The following is an 18519-nucleotide window of genomic DNA, read 5'->3' as shown; positions in this document are numbered from 1 at the left end:
GACCAATACAAAACACACAAATTAGTCTTTTGTAATCAACTATATTATATTTTATTTTTTTAGCAAAGTCTCTTATTTATGAGGAAAAGACAAGAGTTTTTGAATTATACCTTCAGTATCTTCAGTTGAAAACCAAAAGGCCCATTTCAAATATATTGTTTTGTTTTTATGTCCCACTGTCTTGCTTTTATCTGCTTATTTATGACTTATATTATTTTTTTATACATGTGTATTATTTTATTCTTATTATTTTTATTTTGCTCCCAAGTTCTGCTATTGTCCTTGTCTATTTGTTATATTTTGTAAACAACAATAATAAAAAACCCTCAGCAGAACCGGAAACTGTCACTTTCTCCTTCCAAGTAAAACAAATAAATATATAAATTAAACTGTTGACCTCAAGTTGGTGAATGTAAATTGACCAACTCACAAAGTGTTTATTGTAGATTTATTGTGTTTCAAATGAAACTTATTTTCCAAATGCCTCGTTTTAAAAATAAAATTCAGCATGACTGCTCAGCCTTGATGTTAAATTACAGAAAACATACACTATATTTAAATTATGTCTTTGCACCAGAGTTATTTTACCCTCAACCTTTTCAAGAGTTTTAACAGCAATGTTTCAAAAGCACACAATAGCATTATTTTTTTTTTTATATAAAAAAACGTTTAACCATTTTACCCTTAAATATGGCTCCAAGAAGCAAAAAGTTAGAAGTTCTCATGGGCCATCGTTGGACCTGATTGACTAAACTAAATGGAGTTAAAGTTAACAGTCAGTGAGACCCACAATACTCAAACACATCCAAGGAGATGCCACCAAACAAGCTTTCAAACAAAAAACGTCAAGACCAAGTTGTTGTCTTTAATAAAAATCACATTCATTTCAGACTTTCTTTTTTTTAATGTATGCTGGTACTTTCACAGCTAGTAAGAAAAATACAAACGTCAAATCCACCTGTATGCAAAACAAACATGTTCAACAAAGAAAAACACGCCTTGCTAACTTGTCCAGCCCAGAGTCCCGAGTTCTGCCTCGTGTTTCTCCATCTGCCGTGTTTCTACATATCCACCCAGACTAAAACCAAAGACACGGAGGTTTTATAAACATCACCAGTGGGAAGAAAATAGCTATGTCTTGTTCACACAAAATGCTCGCCAGCCGATGGGCCCTTTACACGGCAGCCATTTTGACATGTTTTAGCAGGAAAAAAATCAGGATTTATTGATCACATGCTGACCAGCATTCAATGACTGAGTAATAGGAATAAAGTCATAATATTAAAAAAGTCATAATATTACACAATAAATGCTAAAAATAATGTGGTGCAAAGTATTTCTATATTTTTGTAACTTCACGAAAATGCTCCGCGTTTCTCATCTTGATGCAGGTTGCAGCTGATCATGTGAGATTTTGCTTGAATAATAATTTACTTTATTCTCGAAAGATTAAAACATTTTTTAAAAGAATTTTCTCACTATGACCCGTCAAAATGGCCGTTGTGCAAATAGTCCCGTATCCTTGTTTTGGTGTCACTCAGCAATTCTCAGCACTCAGCATTTTTCACTTTATTCTATTCCGTAAACACAATTAAATAAAATTGAATTAAAAAAAAAATAAAAATGCTGGAATGTTTGAGATCATTTTCTCTCACAGTGTGATGCAGTTTTCTGACTTAGGCTGAGTCAGTTGAATGGATGTGGATTTTTGTGCTCTTAAAAAGTGAAACGATGTCCATTCGTGTGCTACACTGAATGTTTTTGATAAATTATGAATATGTTTCAGCGTGTGTGTTTTTTTGGTTGTTGTTTTTTGGCTCCTCAGTGACGTTTAATAAAAAACAATCAAGAGATTAATGTACAATGAAAATAATTACATACATCCATTAAACTGACTCAGATTAGATGTGCTGAGGAGCAAGTTCAGGCTCGACTGAACTACAAGCAACTGATCTGGCTAATTAAACCAGGTAAACCCTGCAACCCAATTTAAAAAAACAAAGCAAGTGTTCCATAATAAATGGAACCAAAACATGTCAGCTGGGTTTATAGTCAATGCAGAGCGTTAACGGGCAGATGAGTAACAATCAGTATCGTTTAAGGTGCAAGCAGCATGTAGTTACTATTTAAAAAGGGGCATTTCAAGAAAAGGGTGGGAAGGAGGAGAGGACATAGAATATGATGGACTGGGTGGTGAAGGAGTTTTCTAATTCAAGAAGATGGCAGTAATTCTGCATCATGGATGCAAACTGCCGTTAAACCCCAGAGAAGAACTACAGTGTAGCCTAGGGTGTGATAGTAAAAGCCTGTGCATAAAGCAAGATGTATATATATATATATATATAATAATTGTCTCTTCACATAGTTATAAATCCAGCTTCCTTCTGAATAATCACCAAAAGCTGAACAATCCACATTTGTTACATTTGCTACACATAATGAACAAATAAGAAAAACAAACAAACATGGCTAAAAACCGAGCTGAACCTGCAGAGCAAAGTTTTTTTTTTCATACAATATAAATGTTAGACAGGGCAGTTCGTGTAACAACATTACTGAAAACAGAATATGCAAATGGTACTGAAAGGACAAGATGCCACTTTCCAAACCCAAATTCCCACATCTTGTATGGTTTCCTGCACATCGCACAGACTGATGAAATCACCTAGCTCGAAAGATATAACAGCAAAGTCCCGCAGTTCACAAATAGACCTACAAAGAGAGCAAAGCAATCCCTTTTCAGAAACGACGGTTTAATCCCCAATTGTCCGCAGCACAGCATTACCCATATAATTTAGCAGCAAAAGCTCCTAATTCCATGTAGATCGTCATTACCATGTTGCTCACCTTAGCGCCATGGCTTTAGTACGGGTTGTATCGCGACGTGTAAGGATCTTTGGCTCGTGGAGCAGTGTAGGAGGTCCTGGAGGACACCGGTGACAGCCGTGTTCGCTCGTAGGTGTAGCCTCCAGTAGGGTCTGGCACTCGTTGGATCGGGCTGCGGTCTCGTGCGTAGTATGCGGCAGTTGAATCGGCCGACGACGTTGGAGGCATTTGCCTGTATGGATCTACACTAGAGGGAAGCTTTGAGAAGGAAGGAGGGGGAGGTGGGGGAGGAGGAATATAGGACATGCGGCGTTCCTCGAAATAACTCGAGCCATATGGCCGAGCTCTGTACTTTTCATAATAATCAACACTGTTATAGAGACGGTCACGATCATAAGCGGATGACCTCTCAGCATAGGAGCCTGCAGCTCTGTTTGCATACCTACTACCTGCCTCAGAGCCATAGCCGCTAAGCCTACGAGGAGGGGGCGGCGGCGGTATTCCACCTCCATAACTACCCTCACTATACGCAGAGCCACCCATGTAATCAGCCGCTGGAGGAGGGGTCATTCCGTAGGCACCCCTGCCATAACCCGGGGGACCGCGTGGGGGGGCTCGGCCACTGCGACCTCCCATGCTGTCGTCGCTGCTACCGTTCCGATCGAGTGGACAATCTTTCGACCAGTGACCATGTTTCCCACAGACATAGCAGCCGGTATGACTTCCCATTCCCGGGGCAGTGCGAAGCCGACTCGTGGACAGCTGTACGCTGATCAGCTTGCCTTGTAAGGAGAGAGAAGAAACGCATGAGACCGCAGGGTTGTGACACGAAAAGGCTCTTACCGTCTAAAAGCACGTTCAAAGCATTTGGCTGAACATCACTGAGCGAAGCGAAACAACCTTCAGTGCCAGGTGCACGTGGTTACATGCCGATGTCTATTCACCAGTTACACTGTCCAGGGTTTTACAAGTGACTGGCAAACTTAAAACTGATTACTTTCAGTCCACCTGCTCAATGAAGGCAACAGTGATTCAAACTTTCTTTTGCTGTGCTCAAGTTATCAGCTAGCGGTGTTTACTTGGCGACAGAACAGAATCCAATTTCGAATCTACAGACTGTAAAGAAACCAGTTTCCGCTGGCCAGGAGTTCACCTTTGTAGGCCGTGTTGTCCAGCTTACTGATGGCCTCCATGGCATCCTCCACTTGCTCCATGTGTATAAAGGCATAGTCTTTCACTATGTCACACTCCACCACTGTGCCATATTCCGCAAACTTGGCCCGCAGCATATCAGTGGTGACGTCCGAACTGATGTTACTGACATGGAGCTTGGTGGTAGATTTGGGCCTCCCTTTGCTCATCTCCACATTCATGCGCCAGCCGTGCAGCTGGTGCTGATGGAGGTTTTGAATGGCCTCCTCCGCTTCGGTAATGCTATTCATGTGCACAAACCCATAGTTTTTGACAACATCACATTCGGACACTTTGCCATACTTCTCAAAGAGTTCACGCAGCTCATCGGGTGTGGTGTTGCAGGAGAGGTTGCCGATAAAAATTTTCACCATGGTGAAGTTCTGTGTATCCTGGAGGGTTTAGAAAAACACATTATTTACAAGTGTATAACTATAAACAGGATTACTTCAAACTGTCAGCAAACCATAAATTGGTGCTATTTGAATAGATTATTCCTACTAAAAGTGCTTTAGATACACCAAGCAAAAATAAAGTTTAATACAACCGAGTCATTTGATTGCAAAAAAGTGATTACTTAATTAATCACAATTTTTTTATTCTAATGACTAAACTATAAAATAATATATATAATAACAGTTTATTAAACATTTATTACTAAAAGAGCTACTTACTAAACTAGTCATCAAATATTTTGATGAACGATTATTCTGTTATTTATTAATTAAAACAAGCTTTGTGATTTTTTTTAGCGTGTTAAAAGTGAATATGTTCTGGTTTCATTGCTTCATTTGACAAAGAAAACTTTACAACTGAAAAATGTTGGTTCCTGGACATAATCAACATATTATGGACCAACACAAAAACTAAAACTGTTTGTTACAGCTTTAGAGAAGCTTTAAAAGGGATGGGGTAGCCGAGTGGTTAAGAATGGTACCCTGTGTGCAAAAGACTTCATGGTCACATGTTCAACTCCAGGTTGTACATAAGTCGCTTTGGATAAAACCGTCTGCTAAATGACATGTAACGTAATAATACATAGTCTTCTTCTAATACCATACTGTGCAATGCTGCCCTCCACTGGTTTCATAAATTGGTCATGTTTATTTTTGTTATTACACCAAAAACTGGCAATTACCAAGTCATTTGCTGCAATGCCGGTTCATACGAAGGCATATGAGATAGTGATGTTATTCCCAGAGACTGGGTTAGGTCCCCTTATAAAATTTGAGGACTTTTTTTTGAAGATAAATTAAGTTCTGAATAATTTTCCAACGGTGTCTGTGTACAGAAGTGGCAATCGTATTGTCAACTGTATATGATGCACACATTTGCTCCCATGCTTTTGTGACAGTTTGCCCCTAAAAAAAATAAAATAAAAAAGATGCATTAGACTAGATTTGGATGCTATACGAAACACAGTTTCAAACTACGTGGTGTCAAGTTGTCAAAACCATTTAAATATTAATATCGTCTGGGCTCTCTCTGCAAACCATGAATCTACGCATTTACTTCCCCATACACTTTAAGAAACATATCAAGTTAGACAAGTTAGTCCGTTAAAGAGTGCCATGTTTAATGTTTTGCTAACATTGACGACGTATGGACTGAATCTTCGTCCAATATTAATGTTCAATGTTTTGCTAACATTGACGACGTATGGACTGAATCTTCGTCCAATATTAACATATATTAACGACCAATTAACACTTAACTCGCTCGTTTTAAACCTCTGGAAATAGCGTTAGGCGCGCAGTGCGTCCAGAGTTTATTGTAATGGCGTTCGCTTGGGTTGGGATTCAGGAAGCTAAAACAGCTAGCTGGCTAATAACTCACTGCAAACGTTCGCTCATTATTTCACCCTACACGTCTATGAAAAATATTTATTTCAGCAACACAGTGACAGCTCCACATATGTAACTCCCCAGAGGGTATTTCACGTTCCCATTGAATCGTTAAAACTCAAAACTCACCAATAAAGTGAAGTAGGCCTTAACGCCAATGAATGAAATGTGAAATGGCGCTGCTGCCGTTTAATCTATTTCCTGTTTTTTTGCGAGCAGCGCTGGGACGCATTACCGCCACCTACTGTACTGGAGTGCGTATTAACCCAGTCTTTTCAAATAACTGATATAAATAACTAGAACGTGTGCGTTTGCAAAACAGATAAAGACATTAGTTAAATTAAGTATAATTTTAAAAGTTTAATTATTTTATAAGTATAATAAAATTCATATTAAAAAAAGAAGAAAAAACTTAAACCGTTGCCTTTGAACCGGTATTCCATCTGCCTCCTTATCTGTGCCCTCTATTTGTTTTTAATGGGACCAAACTGCAGAAAGAATGTTAGTACCCACATACTGCAGGAAGTTTTTTCTTTGCCTTGTAAATTGTTTATTGTTTTCTTTAATGTGGAGATGCTGTAATGTTTTCATGTTTTGGTTTGTTGATAAATTAATCATCAACTATTATGGGTTTTTTCAGCATCTTAAATGTGAATATTATTTTGTTTTGTGGAAAAAGAAAGACTCAAGAACATCATCATTTCCAGGTTTGATCAACATTTTTTTTTAAATATTTTGACATTTTGACAAACAGGTACTCGATGAATCGCAAAAAACAAATTAATCCATAATGAAAATAATCATTATTTGGTTTTTTTATTTGTTTATTTATCATTATTTTAAATACATATTTTTATCCATTCACAATAAAGCATGCACAAACTGAAACTAAGTCTGCTTTTGCTTTGAAGAATATTAAAATCTTTATTTTGTAAAGTACAATCCCTCCATTGTGTAAGAGCACACTGCATTGTATATAGGCTAAATATATCACAATTATAATAATAATAAAAAACAAAATCCCTAAAAACAAATGCATATTGTCTTTCAAGTATCTCTCAGGGAGAGAGAGGTGAGTGTTACTAATACAGTTGTCTTTTTTACAAATAAATTAAATACCATTACACACACAACTAATGTAGTAGAATGTACAATTCGGTCAAACAAGCAGGAGTATACATTTGCATTCACTTGTTATGGCACTGCATTGAGTCAAATTAACGTTTAGTCTATTATGTGAGTTAAAAACAGGTGTTAAAGCTGCGTTTGACACACGCAGGTTTTAAACTGCTTTGAAATGACCCTTCACATTCAGAAATGTTTGGCCCTCGAAACCCAATGGAGCATAAAATTGAATGCTAAGCTCACACATTCACAATCTTCAAGGTACATTTAGACGTGGCTTCCTGAATCAAAATGGTTTTAGATAAAAGTATGAAAACATTCTAGACAATTAGCTTAGCTCGAGTGTTAACACTTAGCTCAAGCTAATGTGCTTTGTAAGCAAGCTTCAACGAGATAAGGTTCTGATGGTTTAATAATGTACTATCTATAAACTCCAAACATGATGCATAACATGTACATTAGTCCATTTAGTATTGTGCTGGCAGGTAAACGTACATATATACAGCACAGTTAGCATCACACTAACTGGTCAATAAATGCTCCCTTTTAGGGTTTTAGAGGGTAATGCAGCTGTCTGAAATTCCTCTGAGTGCTAACAGCCAGTGTTGTACTGTAAGTACAAAATCCAAGTATCTGTACTTTTATAATTCTCGCAACTTTAACTTCACATTTAAAAAAGAAAATTGTGTACTTTGACTCCAAAACATCTCCCCTAACTATCTTTTGTGCTCGTTACTACCAAATAAAATCAGAAGAGGAGGTGGTAAATGGTTTGTATTTATATAGCGCTTTTCTAGACTTGATAACCACTTAACAGTATAGTTTTTGCCATTCACCCATACATACAGTGCATGTTTCTTTCACACTCCTTTAATAGCCATTCACACGGCAACATGGGGTTAAGTGTCTTGCCCGAGGACACATCGGTATGTGGACTAGCGGAGCTGGGAATTGAACTCACAACCTTCAAGGAGACGACGCGCTCTACCTCTGAGCTAAAAATCCCTTTTTCCATACTTTTACTTCTAAAACTTTAGTACATTTTATATCAGAAATTACTTTTCATACTTAAGTACAGTAAATGTCATACACTTAAAGACTTTTACTTCAGTAATATCATAAAAAGTGTACCAAAGTCATTTTCTGGTAAGATACTTGTACTTTTACTCATGTACTTTATACAAGACAGCTAACAGCTAATCATCAGCAATACAAAACTTTATAGCACTTTATTGAGTTCTTTGTTTTTCTGGCAACTCTATTTAATCTTCATGGATCTATAGAAAGATATTGAGATAAACAAAACTTTTGTCTTAGACGCACATAAGTACAGGGCCACGCTGTCTGTGAACAACAGTCACATTATTGATCAGTAATTCCATAATAACCCTGTATAAAGTGATGTGAAAGACTAGGATGGTTTTGCTATTAATTAAGCATCTTGAATTTAACTCATTCTGGAAAATCACTGGAGGCAGAGAAAGAGTGGGCGCTCCCTTTTGGCAAAGAAACAGATGTGAATAATTCCACGTCTGTCCTACTTGTTTCAGATTAAGTCAGTCGTTCACATAGTACTGTCCAATTTGTACTGGTGGACATGTGGCTACGCTATTAGTGTCCGTGTTAATGATTTTTTCTGACTTGATCGCGGTCAAATCAGAGGTGACATCACTCCCAGTTCCGACTTCCAATTTAAATGGAACGCATCACATGGTCTGTACTGACAGCAGCGGTTCATGTTGTATGAGGGCGACTTGATTTTACGTGAGAATCTTGGCTTTTGCAGTTTTAATTAGGACAACTCACGAGTTAGAAAGTCAGTGTTTCGCAGTCTTGTTGCCCCCACAGAACAGAGTCTTGAGTCTGAGTGGACAACTGAGTCCCCACACTGACGTTAGTCATTCACAGCAGAGAGGTGGAGTGATCAGTTGTTCGTCGGTGTGTGTGTGTCTGCTACAGCTTCAGTCCGCATGGACGCGACTTCTGGAAGGAGAAAACAATGTCTTGTTTCCTTCTCAGTAGCTGCTCTCGTGTCCGGTGAGGATGTACAGGTTGCTCAGTGCTGACGGGTCATGGGTTGGTGTGCTCTGAAGGATGATGTCCCTGAACAAAAGAGAGGGGGAAGGAAACACCCTCACGGTTTATCCAAACACCATCAATCAAAGACGTATGGCAAAGGGTGAACTATGCAGGATTTTAACCTAATGTAACAGCTTTGGAGTCATTGTGATGGTTAAATGTCTTATTGCAAGGAGATTGGGGGCTGTCTCCACTCCCCCTACTGTCTGTTAGTGCAAAACCTCAGTCCTCACAATCAGGAGGTCTCAGGCAGTCTCCGATCTTACATAAAACATGAATTGCTTCACGGTAATACACGTACACCGCTTAGTCAGTTAGCGGCTATAAAATCAAGGCAGGAATAGCGTTATTTTAGACTCTAGATTTTAGTTCATCATGTCAGAGCGTTGGCGAAACAGAAGCAGAGAAATCCGTTGCAGAAACAGCTGTCGAGTAAACATTGGACTGGCTATTTTTTGTCGAATGGCGAGAATTTAAAAACACAGAAGCATGCAAAAAGGATGCCGAATGGCATGGACATGGCTCCACGGCTACAATAGTGAGAATAATGCAGTAGGCAATGGGTGGATGGATGTAAAAAAATATGTACATCAAGTCTGTCGGTGTCACAGCGAGCGACACCGATATGTTCAGATTAACGTCAACGTACCTGTTTGTTCCCAACACTCTGAACACGCGACTCTCGTCTGTTATTTCTTGTGTTGTCTGCAGATGAAGGTGAGGAAAACAGAAGTTGCATATTTGAGCGGGGGAAAAAAACAACACAGGACACGAGATGAGTCCGAGTCTGACACGCGGTGAATCTCACCTCATTTGAATGAAAACTCTTCCCTTTAAGTCCATGTTTCCAGAAGGCCAGGACGCTGTCCTGTAAGCACACTGTAACGACATGCAATGTCACAAACGTATCAGCAGGGGGCGTCAAGTCTCACTCACTCAGTGTTTTGTTTGTTTTTTCACATGAATGTGTCTACCTAGTGTTTCAATGGGGAAGTCAAAGACCATTTCAGCAGCCAGCTCTTTGGACGGAAGCCCACAGAGGTTCACGATGCGAACTGTTTCTGTACAACAAACAAACATTCAAGTGAGGACGCAGCATGCTAAGATGCTACATCGGGGTGGTTGGATGAATCAGAGAAGTGATTCCCAAACACTGGAGCAGGGTCTACAGATGGGTCTTGGGAGATTTTTTTTGGGATCCCCAAGCAAATTTGTTTTTATTTAAGATTTATACGTGTTGTATATATGAATTAGTCACTACATAACTCACAAATGTGCTCTTTGTTTGCCATCTTTAAAAGAAGGTCCCCATACACAAAGTTTGGGGAAACACGTACACGTTAACATGCACAGTTAAATCGAGCTAAGGCTGTAGATTTTGGCGCATGTGCAGAAGTCCGACGCAGTAATCGGACTATGAATCACATTATCCAGGTACGTTAAGACTTTAGTCGGACTAACGTGTTTACATGACATTAAGAAAACCGAATTATTGTCTTAGTCCGGCTAAAAAAGAGTGATTTGGAAGATGTCTTTAAATGGAAAGGACTTACTTTCTACTGCGATGAGGACAGTGTCTCTGTCCAGCTGTGTCACCTGCACTGCTCTAAGTGCTCCACAATCTGCAGACACACACACACACACACACACACACACACACCGAGAGGAGAAGTTACTTGAGAGCAGGAGAGAGCCCAAACTATTTCGTTTCAAGGACCAAATTTGACAAAAGGGTCATTCGTACCTGGCACTGACACAGGCGTTCCGTTCAGCTCTATGATGTCAAACTTCAGCTGCTGGTTGGCCGGAGGCTTCCCGTTGCTACAGTCTCTCACACCAACGCACAGCTGAGGAAACTCATCTGTCACCAACACCAGCAGCTCAAACACCGGCAGAGAGTCGGGGAGCTTCATCGCCATGTGCTGCACGGAAAACAACAGCAGTCAGGTTACATCACATGATGGTACGAATGTAGATGGTCTACACGTGTAGAGAGATGCTGATATTCTTAGATAAAGACAGGACACGTAGACAGTTTGAATTGAAACAGTGTATAACATTCTTGTCTCTTTTAGGGATGAGTTTTACTCTGATACAGCAAACCAGAGAGCCACGACTCATCACTACATTTCACGTAACAATTTTCTCATCTTGATGACCACTCAAAGCACTTTAAACTACTGCTATGCCAGTCACACATTCACACGCACACTCATGCATGCATGCACAAACCTTTAGATGCATGAACTTCTGCAGAGGCTCATACCACAGCAGCAGAACCAGGCCGGACGGGACAGCCGCACACAGGAACGTGCTGTCTGTGTATGGGTTTCTTGCTGAGAGACACAGAAAAGGGTGAGTTGTTGTTGTTGTTGCTATTGAATAAACATAAAATAAACTCTGCTTAAATTCACTTACCTACACTACATGTTCTGCAGCCTTTGGTTTCGGGGATCTTCACAGATATGGCAAACTTCCTGTGTTTTAAGAGGGAATACACCTTTAACTGTCTGTTCAGCACCACTACTTCTACAGATGTTTTCCTTGAAGGATAGTCTAGAGCTTAAGTGTACAATATGTCAAGAAAACTGTATATTCATTGCCGTTAGACAGTATCTATTACAGTAAACGGAAGTTTTTGTCATCTTGAAAACCCCTCACTCTCCCACACCAAATCCCATAGAGAAAATCAGCATTTTAAGCTCACAAGGAAACAGGAGCTGCTGATCTACCGCTGCCTTATTTTGTAGGTTTGTGTTATTTGCGTAGTTCTCTGTGAAAGAGCTCAAACACAACAACATATATGAACTTGCTGATGGAGGCAGCAGTGGGTCAACACCTCCTATGTGCATATGATGTAAAATCGCTGATTTCCTCTATGGACTTTGGTGTGGGGACTGAACAGTTTACAGAGGGACTTGCACTTCAGTTTCCTGTTGGAAAAGGCTGTAAAATTGCAATTAACACTTTCTTTAAAGGGCTTACACTTAAGCTGATGCAGATTTTTTGTCCCTGCCCACAATCAGCAGCCTCCCACAACACGTAGCCTGTATGCAACACACTTGACTTTGCATGGTCACCTCACACAACCCCACTTCAAAAATCCCACATTAGCCTTTTAACGTCTCGGGTTAAGTCCAGGTGTACCTGGTGCTGATCCTCTCAGTGAAGCGGTTGGTGCCGAGCGACAGACTGCCGGGTCTCTTGGGCACATGCCCTTTCTGCTCGAACAGCGTCGTCAGGCTGTGGGAGTAAAGCTGGGACGACTTTCCTACAGGATCGCACATTTTGATGAGCGTTCACCAAACTTTTATATGGATTTTTTTTGGCAAGATGACCCAAATCACAATATCAATTCCAACAAGAACCATATCTGTAACACCTAATATCATTTTGACATTTACAAGACCTGTTTTTAGGTAAATTACGTCAAACGTAATTGTTTGCAAGTGTTTTAAAAACATACGCACACATATCTAAACTCAAAAGATTGGGAAAATTCAGCTAATTTGTTTGGGGACCTGAAAAAAATCTCCCACGACCCATCTGTGGGTCCCGACCCAGTCTTTGGGAACCACTGATATACAGTAAATTATTCTGTGTTTATAACAAACGTAGAACGATATGATTTGGCGTGATATGTTTGGTTGATTTGCAGGTTTTTTTTGCCTCCCATCTCATCTAAATAGTTTAATTATGAAAAAATTATGCACACTTCTGGTTTGTCTCACCAATCTTGTGTGTCTGCACTGATGTCCTAAATTGCGTATTTAATGCATGAAACCAGGCCATTACAAAATACTAAACTTGTCAAATAAACTTAAAATGATAAAGTGACTTTAGTTCACCGGCTAAAACCATTATTTACATGTTTGTTACCTGAGACAGACATCAGCACATTGTTCATGACATACAGCCATGTACATCTCTGAGGGAGCAGCTGTGGAGGGAAAGAAAAGACTCTCAGTAACATAATCATCACGTTTTTGACTGTTTGGTCCATACATTTGATTTCCAATATGCTGATAAAGATGTTTTTGTTGAGGTAATTTCATTTTCCTTTTTAGAATACTTCCCTAAGCAAATGTATCCAGAGCTTCCTCTATTTCTTGGACAGTATAAGGTCCAGAACACATATGAATCCCAGCACGACTTATCAATTAAATGACTCGCCTTCTCTAGTGTGTCTTCATGAAGTTCGTTGAGGTTCAGTGTGTAGATGCCTTCCTCCGCTCCAAGAATCAGGTATTGATCTGAGCAGAAAACAGGATTCATCATAGTACTAATAAATGAGTAATTGTACTATAATGTTAGGCAATAATAAAAATGTGAACGAACAATAATTAAGGAGGAATCAGAAATGAAAGCGGGGCCTGACTGCCTCACCTCTTGTCTTGGGTAAAATCCAGGTGACAGCACAGTTGATGTTTAGAGGACAACCGTTGAAGACTTTGGAGAAGCACGCTCCCATCTACAGAAACACCGCAGCAAATTCATCACATCACACTTACATTCTGACCAACGAGTAATTGAGTTTGTGGACTTCATTTAAAAGTGATAGTTGTGTGATTGATGAAGTTGTAAACCTGTGATTTTGTGTTAGTGATCAGAGCGTTGCCATTGGTCAAGTGTCATTCAGTACGTTTCCATGCGCACATGCAGTTAAACTGAATTTATGCTCTCAAGCTTAAACAATTGGGTATTTTTAAGGGAATAGGTCGGAAGACTGAACAGCATAAATCCAGTTTCCTCGTGCCTGAATTTTGCCATGTTTCTGTCGCCGTTGTCTTATCCTTATGTGTATCGGCTTCTTCTATTAATTAATGAAGTTCTAGCCAGAGAGGTGGGAGATGTGGGGCATTTACAGAACACCGAGACTCTTGTCCGACTGAATATACATGCATTACAACAGCATTTTCTGGGCGTGTAAGTCCGACTTTGAGGAATCTGATTTAAGACAATTTCAGTCGGACTAACATGTTTCCTGACATGACGTTTTTCTTATTTCATTCTTAAGGTTTTCCAAAAATAAATGGTTTCATAAAGTGTCTGGAGAATATATATATATATGTATATGTATATATATATATATATATGTATATATATATATGTATATATATATACATATATATGCCAGGCCTGTATGTGACACTGTTACGCTGCCATAGAATAATACTTATAATACAGAAGAAGAAAATCTTGTGTGCTGCGTACAAACTCCAAAGTCGACAAAGATGCAAGAAGTGGGAATTATCGTTTTTGTGAAGTTGTGTATTGGTTGTATACACAAAAAAACAAGGAAGGCGTTTTGCGATTTCTTCACTCTGGGACCTGTTTTCCCAAAATATCCCTTTAAGTTTCCCAAATTTGCCAGTTCCATGTGGATGAAAAAGCAGGATGGAAAGGGATGAAAAAAATTCACTTGTGCGTACGACGAGCCCCACAGTGTAATTCATTCTTGCCATGTAAACGTACTGACTGTGGGTTTGTAGGCATGCTGTTAGATGTCACACTTACATGGACTTGAGGGGTGGGAGGAAGTCCATGACACTCAGCCCTCTGGAAAATGTCAAGGGTTACACGGGACAAAACAAAAAAGGGGAGGACAGAAACTGTGCGTCACAAATCAACATCTCGCTTGGTTGCATGATTCGTTGTCTCTCACACACACACACACACACACACACACACACAAACAAACAGACTTTTAAAAAGGACCCAAACACGAAACCAAAAGATTAGAAAGTTATTATTCGGTTAAATCACACGAGATGATCGAGGACACAGGTGTTTGGCTTTTTGAACTCACAGAGTTTTCAGTCTGCTTCCTTAGTGTGCTCCACTCGGGGGATAGAGGTGTCTCTCGCTTTGGAGATGAGACAGTGGTGGCCTTCCTCTTTTCTGCCGTTACAGCGCCCCCCCCGGGTAGACATGGGTCACTGCAGCGCTGTCTGATGTCCTGACTGGCTGAGCACCTGGTCAGTGCTTCTTAAAGAGAACATATTTTGTCTTAGGTGCTGAAAAAGCCCTACAAATGTCTTTACAAATGTTCTTTACAAATGTCAGTGACATGACGTGACATCAGATTGGGGTGTGTCGTACCTGTGTTGGAGGCGGAGTCAGTGGCGACAACGCTGTCGGGGCCCAGTGTACAGGTCGGCCTCAGCATCGGGTCGCTGTCCTCTGTGCTGGGAGACAAAAAGCTGAAGGCCGGCAGAGACGCTGTGGACGGACTGAAGAGACTGCTCTTCTTGTTTCCCTGGAAAAAACACAAACACATTTCTCACTTTGAGAGAATAAAAGAGATGCATTTCTTTACTGTTTTGTCAGAAATTTTTATCAGATTTGTGTGTGTGTGTGTGTGTGTGTAGATTCAAATCAAGGACTTAACATTAAAGAATAGTTTACAGGCATGTGGTTCACACTCACATCACTAGATGGCGCCCTCCTGATGGTTAAACTCCTAGATAAAAGAAAGAGAAAGAGACACAATCAGAATCCAACAGAAAGCATGCAATCAATGCAAGAGCATCATCATGACAACAAGATGGACAACAGAGGTGAAGAAGCTGAGGGCAGGGTAACAGTGACACTTAGACAAAAAACCCTTAATTAGACACCACAAAAATTATAATAATGGTAATTAAGAAAAAAACAGAAGTCAGACAAAAAAAAGCCCACAAAGCTCAGAACCAGTGGGTTTGTGCTGAGTCACCGAATCCAGTCCACAAAGAGGGACAGCGGGGGTTCAGGGTCTGAGGTTGGGGATTAGCGGGGAACGAACACAAACCCACTGACTCGGCATTAGCTGATATTCACACGAGGACAACATCAATCAGCACAAGAAGCAGGTTTATTTCAGGTGAATTCATGTGGGATGGCGGGGGAGAGGCTGGAGGTGATGGGCGGGGCCTACCTCAGCTGCAGAGCTTGCTCGACACATTCCAACAGGCTCCTGCAACAGGAAGACCTGGTGTTTATCTGACTACGGGCCTCAATGGCCCACAACAATGAGAGGGAAGGAACCACAGGTCGACTTGTACTGGTTCCAGGATTAAAAAAAACAAAAAAACGCTTACACTGCCGATTTCACAGCGATATTAAAGGATCATTCCTGTTTATAATTAAAGTGGTTTGCAGTGACCGCGCTGTGCCGAGAGACCGGCCTGAGACACACCCTCGCTGAAAACACGGCTGCCAGCGGGGATGCAAGGATTTTAGCCACTTACTAAATAGCTCACCTAACTGAGTCTATGTCAATATGAATAGTTTTACCACTTTACTTTGCTGTTAGACAGCTTTTTCTGACCGCAAACGACCACGCTCACTCTCCTGCACCAAACTCCATAGAGGAAGGCAGTGTTTTAATCTCATGGGAAAACAGGAGCTCCTGGTCTGCTGCTGTCTCTTTTGGTAAGTTTGTGCCACTAAAGTAAATCTGATCAACTGAGTTTTTACACCAAAGTCACAACATAAAACATTTACCTTTACTGGAGGCTACAGAGGATGCACAACTCCTGTGTGCCTTGATGAAAAATTGCAGATTTTCTCTATGGACTTTGGTGTGGCAGAGAAAGTGGTTTACAAAGTGACACAAGTTTTACAGTCAGAAAAGGCCTTCTAACAGCAAGGTAAAGTGGCAAAAAATACTCTTTGACTTAAAAGGGTGATGATTGTGAAGTGAGCTTTTTTTGTTAAGTGGTTAATAATCAGTCTTTTCTTTGTTTCTCTGCAGGCAGACATGTTTTCACCGAGAGTGAGCCTCAGCACGTCAAACAAGAGACTTCACAAAAGCCCTAACTATCACTTTAACTCCAGTTTTAGCCGCCATTACTGACAGTTATACTCACCAACGTCTTTAGATTAGAATTTTCTATTTCAAAACAAACATATTCCTATTAAAAATGTGTTAAACCCACCAGGAAATCAATTATTTCCCCCTTTATTAACTCAAAAACACGGTTATAACTCCATGCAAATCACTGGGAATGTCTCACACACCAAAAACAAGCTGGAAAAAGCTCATGAAGTCACTGAAACGAACCCTTTCATTTTCAGCAAAATTGAATGTTAGACACAAGCAACTATCCCAGAATAGAGAGGACGTGACCTCTTTGTTCTCAGGCCCTGACACCGAGACCACAATGTCCAAACAGGAATCTTTTCTGTAATCTTGTATGTAATTTCCCGTCTATTTCCTGAACTGACACCGTAGTAGGATCTGTCCGTGTTTATTTAAAAAGCAACAGTCAATCTGTTTTGACCTCTCTGTCAGTCAGAGTTAGGATTATAATTGCTGCTAGTTATATGGTATTTTGTTACAACTTTACTCTTTATGGACTCAAAAGAAGGGGATGTAGCTCAGTGGTAGAGCGCATGCTTTGCATGTATGAGGTCCTGGGTTCAATCCCCAGCATCTCCATTTATGATCCAAAGCAAATATTTATGTTCAGACAAATCCTTGCACTATTGAAATATAACCTTTCATCAAACAGTGTATGGTACTTCTGTTTAACAGCTAATTGTGTACATTCTGCACAGAAAAGTACATGTTTTCAACCAAAAACAGAGGGGATGTAGCTCAGTGGTAGAGCGTGTGCTTCGCATGTATGAGGTCCTGGGTTCAATCCCCAGCATCTCCATTTATAATCTACAGTAATCCAAAGCAAATATTCATGTTCAGACAAATTCTTGCACTATCGAAATATAACCTTTCAGCAAACAGTGTATGGTACTTCTGTTTAACAACTAATTGTGTACATTATGTACAAAAAACTGCATGTTTTCTACAAAAAACTGCATGTTTTCAACCAAAAACAGAGGGGATGTAGCTCAGTGGTAGAGCGCTTGCTTTGCATGTATGAGGTCCTCGGTTCAATCCCCAGCATCTCCATTTGTAATCCAAAGCAAATATTTATGTTCAGACAAATCCTTGCACTATTGAAATATAACCTTTCAGCAAACAGTGTATGGTACTTCTGTTTAACAGCTAATTGTGTACATTCTGCACAGAAAACTGCATGTTTTCAAACAAAAACAGAGGGGATGTAGCTCAGTGGTAGAGCGTGTGCTTCGCATGTATGAGGTCCTGGGTTCAATCCCCAGCATCTCCATTTATAATCTACAGTAATCCAAAGCAAATATTCATCTTCAGACAAATTCTTGCACTATCGAAATATAACCTTTCAGCAAACAGTGTACGGTACTTCTGTTTAGCAACTAATTGTGTACATTCTGCACAGAAAATGCATGTTTTCAAACCAAAAGCAGAGGGGATGTAGCTCAGTGGTAGAGCGCATGCTTTGCATGTATGAGGTCTTGGGTTCAATCCCCATCATCTCCATTTGTAATCCAAAGCAAATATTTATGTTCAGACAAATCCTTGCACTATTGAAATATAATCTTTCAGCAAACAGTGTACGGTACTATAGTTTAACAACTAAATGTGTACATT

The 18519-nt window shown here is 40.0% G+C and overlaps 2 protein-coding genes and 5 non-coding genes across 12 annotated transcripts in view; 5 read left to right on the top strand and 2 right to left on the bottom strand.

The window, feature by feature from the left end:
* Positions 1–851: 851 nt before the first annotated feature.
* On the bottom strand, positions 852–6112 carry LOC131457206 (RNA-binding protein 4.1-like). Of its 3 annotated transcripts, XM_058626100.1 has the most exons (4): positions 5991–6112; positions 3980–4409; positions 2848–3608; positions 852–2712 (listed from the first exon to the last, which is right to left on the bottom strand). In XM_058626100.1, exons 2-3 carry the CDS (start codon positions 4389–4391, stop codon positions 2863–2865), a joined length of 1158 nt encoding a protein of 385 aa, XP_058482083.1. In that variant the 5' UTR covers positions 4392–4409; positions 5991–6112; the 3' UTR covers positions 852–2712; positions 2848–2862. The 3 variants fall into 3 exon arrangements, with proteins under 3 accessions (XP_058482083.1, XP_058482081.1, XP_058482082.1); XM_058626098.1 differs by having other exon boundaries at positions 852–3608; XM_058626099.1 differs by lacking the exon at positions 5991–6112 and adding an exon at positions 5156–5339 and having other exon boundaries at positions 852–3608.
* A 1287-nt stretch (positions 6113–7399) lies between these two features.
* The window catches only part of map4k2 (mitogen-activated protein kinase kinase kinase kinase 2), a 33990-nt gene continuing 22870 nt past the window's right edge, over positions 7400–18519 (bottom strand). Inside the window, exons 16-32 of one of the 4 annotated variants that reach the window (XM_058625582.1) lie at positions 15982–16020; positions 15495–15528; positions 15168–15324; positions 14875–15053; positions 14583–14624; positions 13452–13536; positions 13239–13318; positions 12945–13005; positions 12213–12336; positions 11484–11542; positions 11298–11401; positions 10810–10987; positions 10619–10687; positions 10040–10126; positions 9874–9944; positions 9715–9770; positions 7400–9089 (exon numbers count right to left, since the gene is read on the bottom strand). In XM_058625582.1, the coding sequence (XP_058481565.1) occupies positions 9002–9089; positions 9715–9770; positions 9874–9944; positions 10040–10126; positions 10619–10687; positions 10810–10987; positions 11298–11401; positions 11484–11542; positions 12213–12336; positions 12945–13005; positions 13239–13318; positions 13452–13536; positions 14583–14624; positions 14875–15053; positions 15168–15324; positions 15495–15528; positions 15982–16020 (1513 nt within the window). In that variant the 3' untranslated portion in view covers positions 7400–9001. The remainder of the gene's footprint in view (positions 9090–9714; positions 9771–9873; positions 9945–10039; positions 10127–10618; positions 10688–10809; positions 10988–11297; positions 11402–11483; positions 11543–12212; positions 12337–12944; positions 13006–13238; positions 13319–13451; positions 13537–14582; positions 14625–14874; positions 15054–15167; positions 15325–15494; positions 15529–15981; positions 16021–18519) is intronic. The other 3 variants (XM_058625583.1, XM_058625585.1, XM_058625584.1) reach the window with 3 other exon arrangements.
* On the top strand, positions 17416–17487 carry trnaa-ugc (transfer RNA alanine (anticodon UGC)). Its single transcript has one exon. It is a non-coding gene; the product is annotated as a tRNA-Ala (tRNA).
* Positions 17636–17707, top strand: trnaa-cgc (transfer RNA alanine (anticodon CGC)). Its single transcript has one exon. It is a non-coding gene; the product is annotated as a tRNA-Ala (tRNA).
* trnaa-ugc (transfer RNA alanine (anticodon UGC)) lies at positions 17887–17958 on the top strand. The gene has a single exon. It is a non-coding gene; the product is annotated as a tRNA-Ala (tRNA).
* On the top strand, positions 18107–18178 carry trnaa-cgc (transfer RNA alanine (anticodon CGC)). The gene has a single exon. It is a non-coding gene; the product is annotated as a tRNA-Ala (tRNA).
* trnaa-ugc (transfer RNA alanine (anticodon UGC)) lies at positions 18337–18408 on the top strand. Its single transcript has one exon. It is a non-coding gene; the product is annotated as a tRNA-Ala (tRNA).

Source organism: Solea solea, chromosome 3, assembly GCF_958295425.1.
Source record: "Solea solea chromosome 3, fSolSol10.1, whole genome shotgun sequence".
In the NCBI taxonomy this organism is placed as follows: domain Eukaryota; kingdom Metazoa; phylum Chordata; class Actinopteri; order Pleuronectiformes; family Soleidae; genus Solea; species Solea solea.
Note: the sequence above shows the minus strand (reverse complement) of the source record. Positions and strands in the feature narration are given on the sequence as shown.

Bases quoted from the DNA above. Each gene is read 5' to 3' on its own strand.
- LOC131457206 (XM_058626098.1), bottom strand. From the start codon at position 4,391: ATGGTGAAAATTTTTATCGGCAACCTCTCCTGCAACACCACACCCGAT. The intron at 3,609-3,979 runs GTGAACTCCTGG...TCTCCTTACAAG, and splicing joins GGACAACACGGCCTACAAAG to GCAAGCTGATCAGCGTACAG.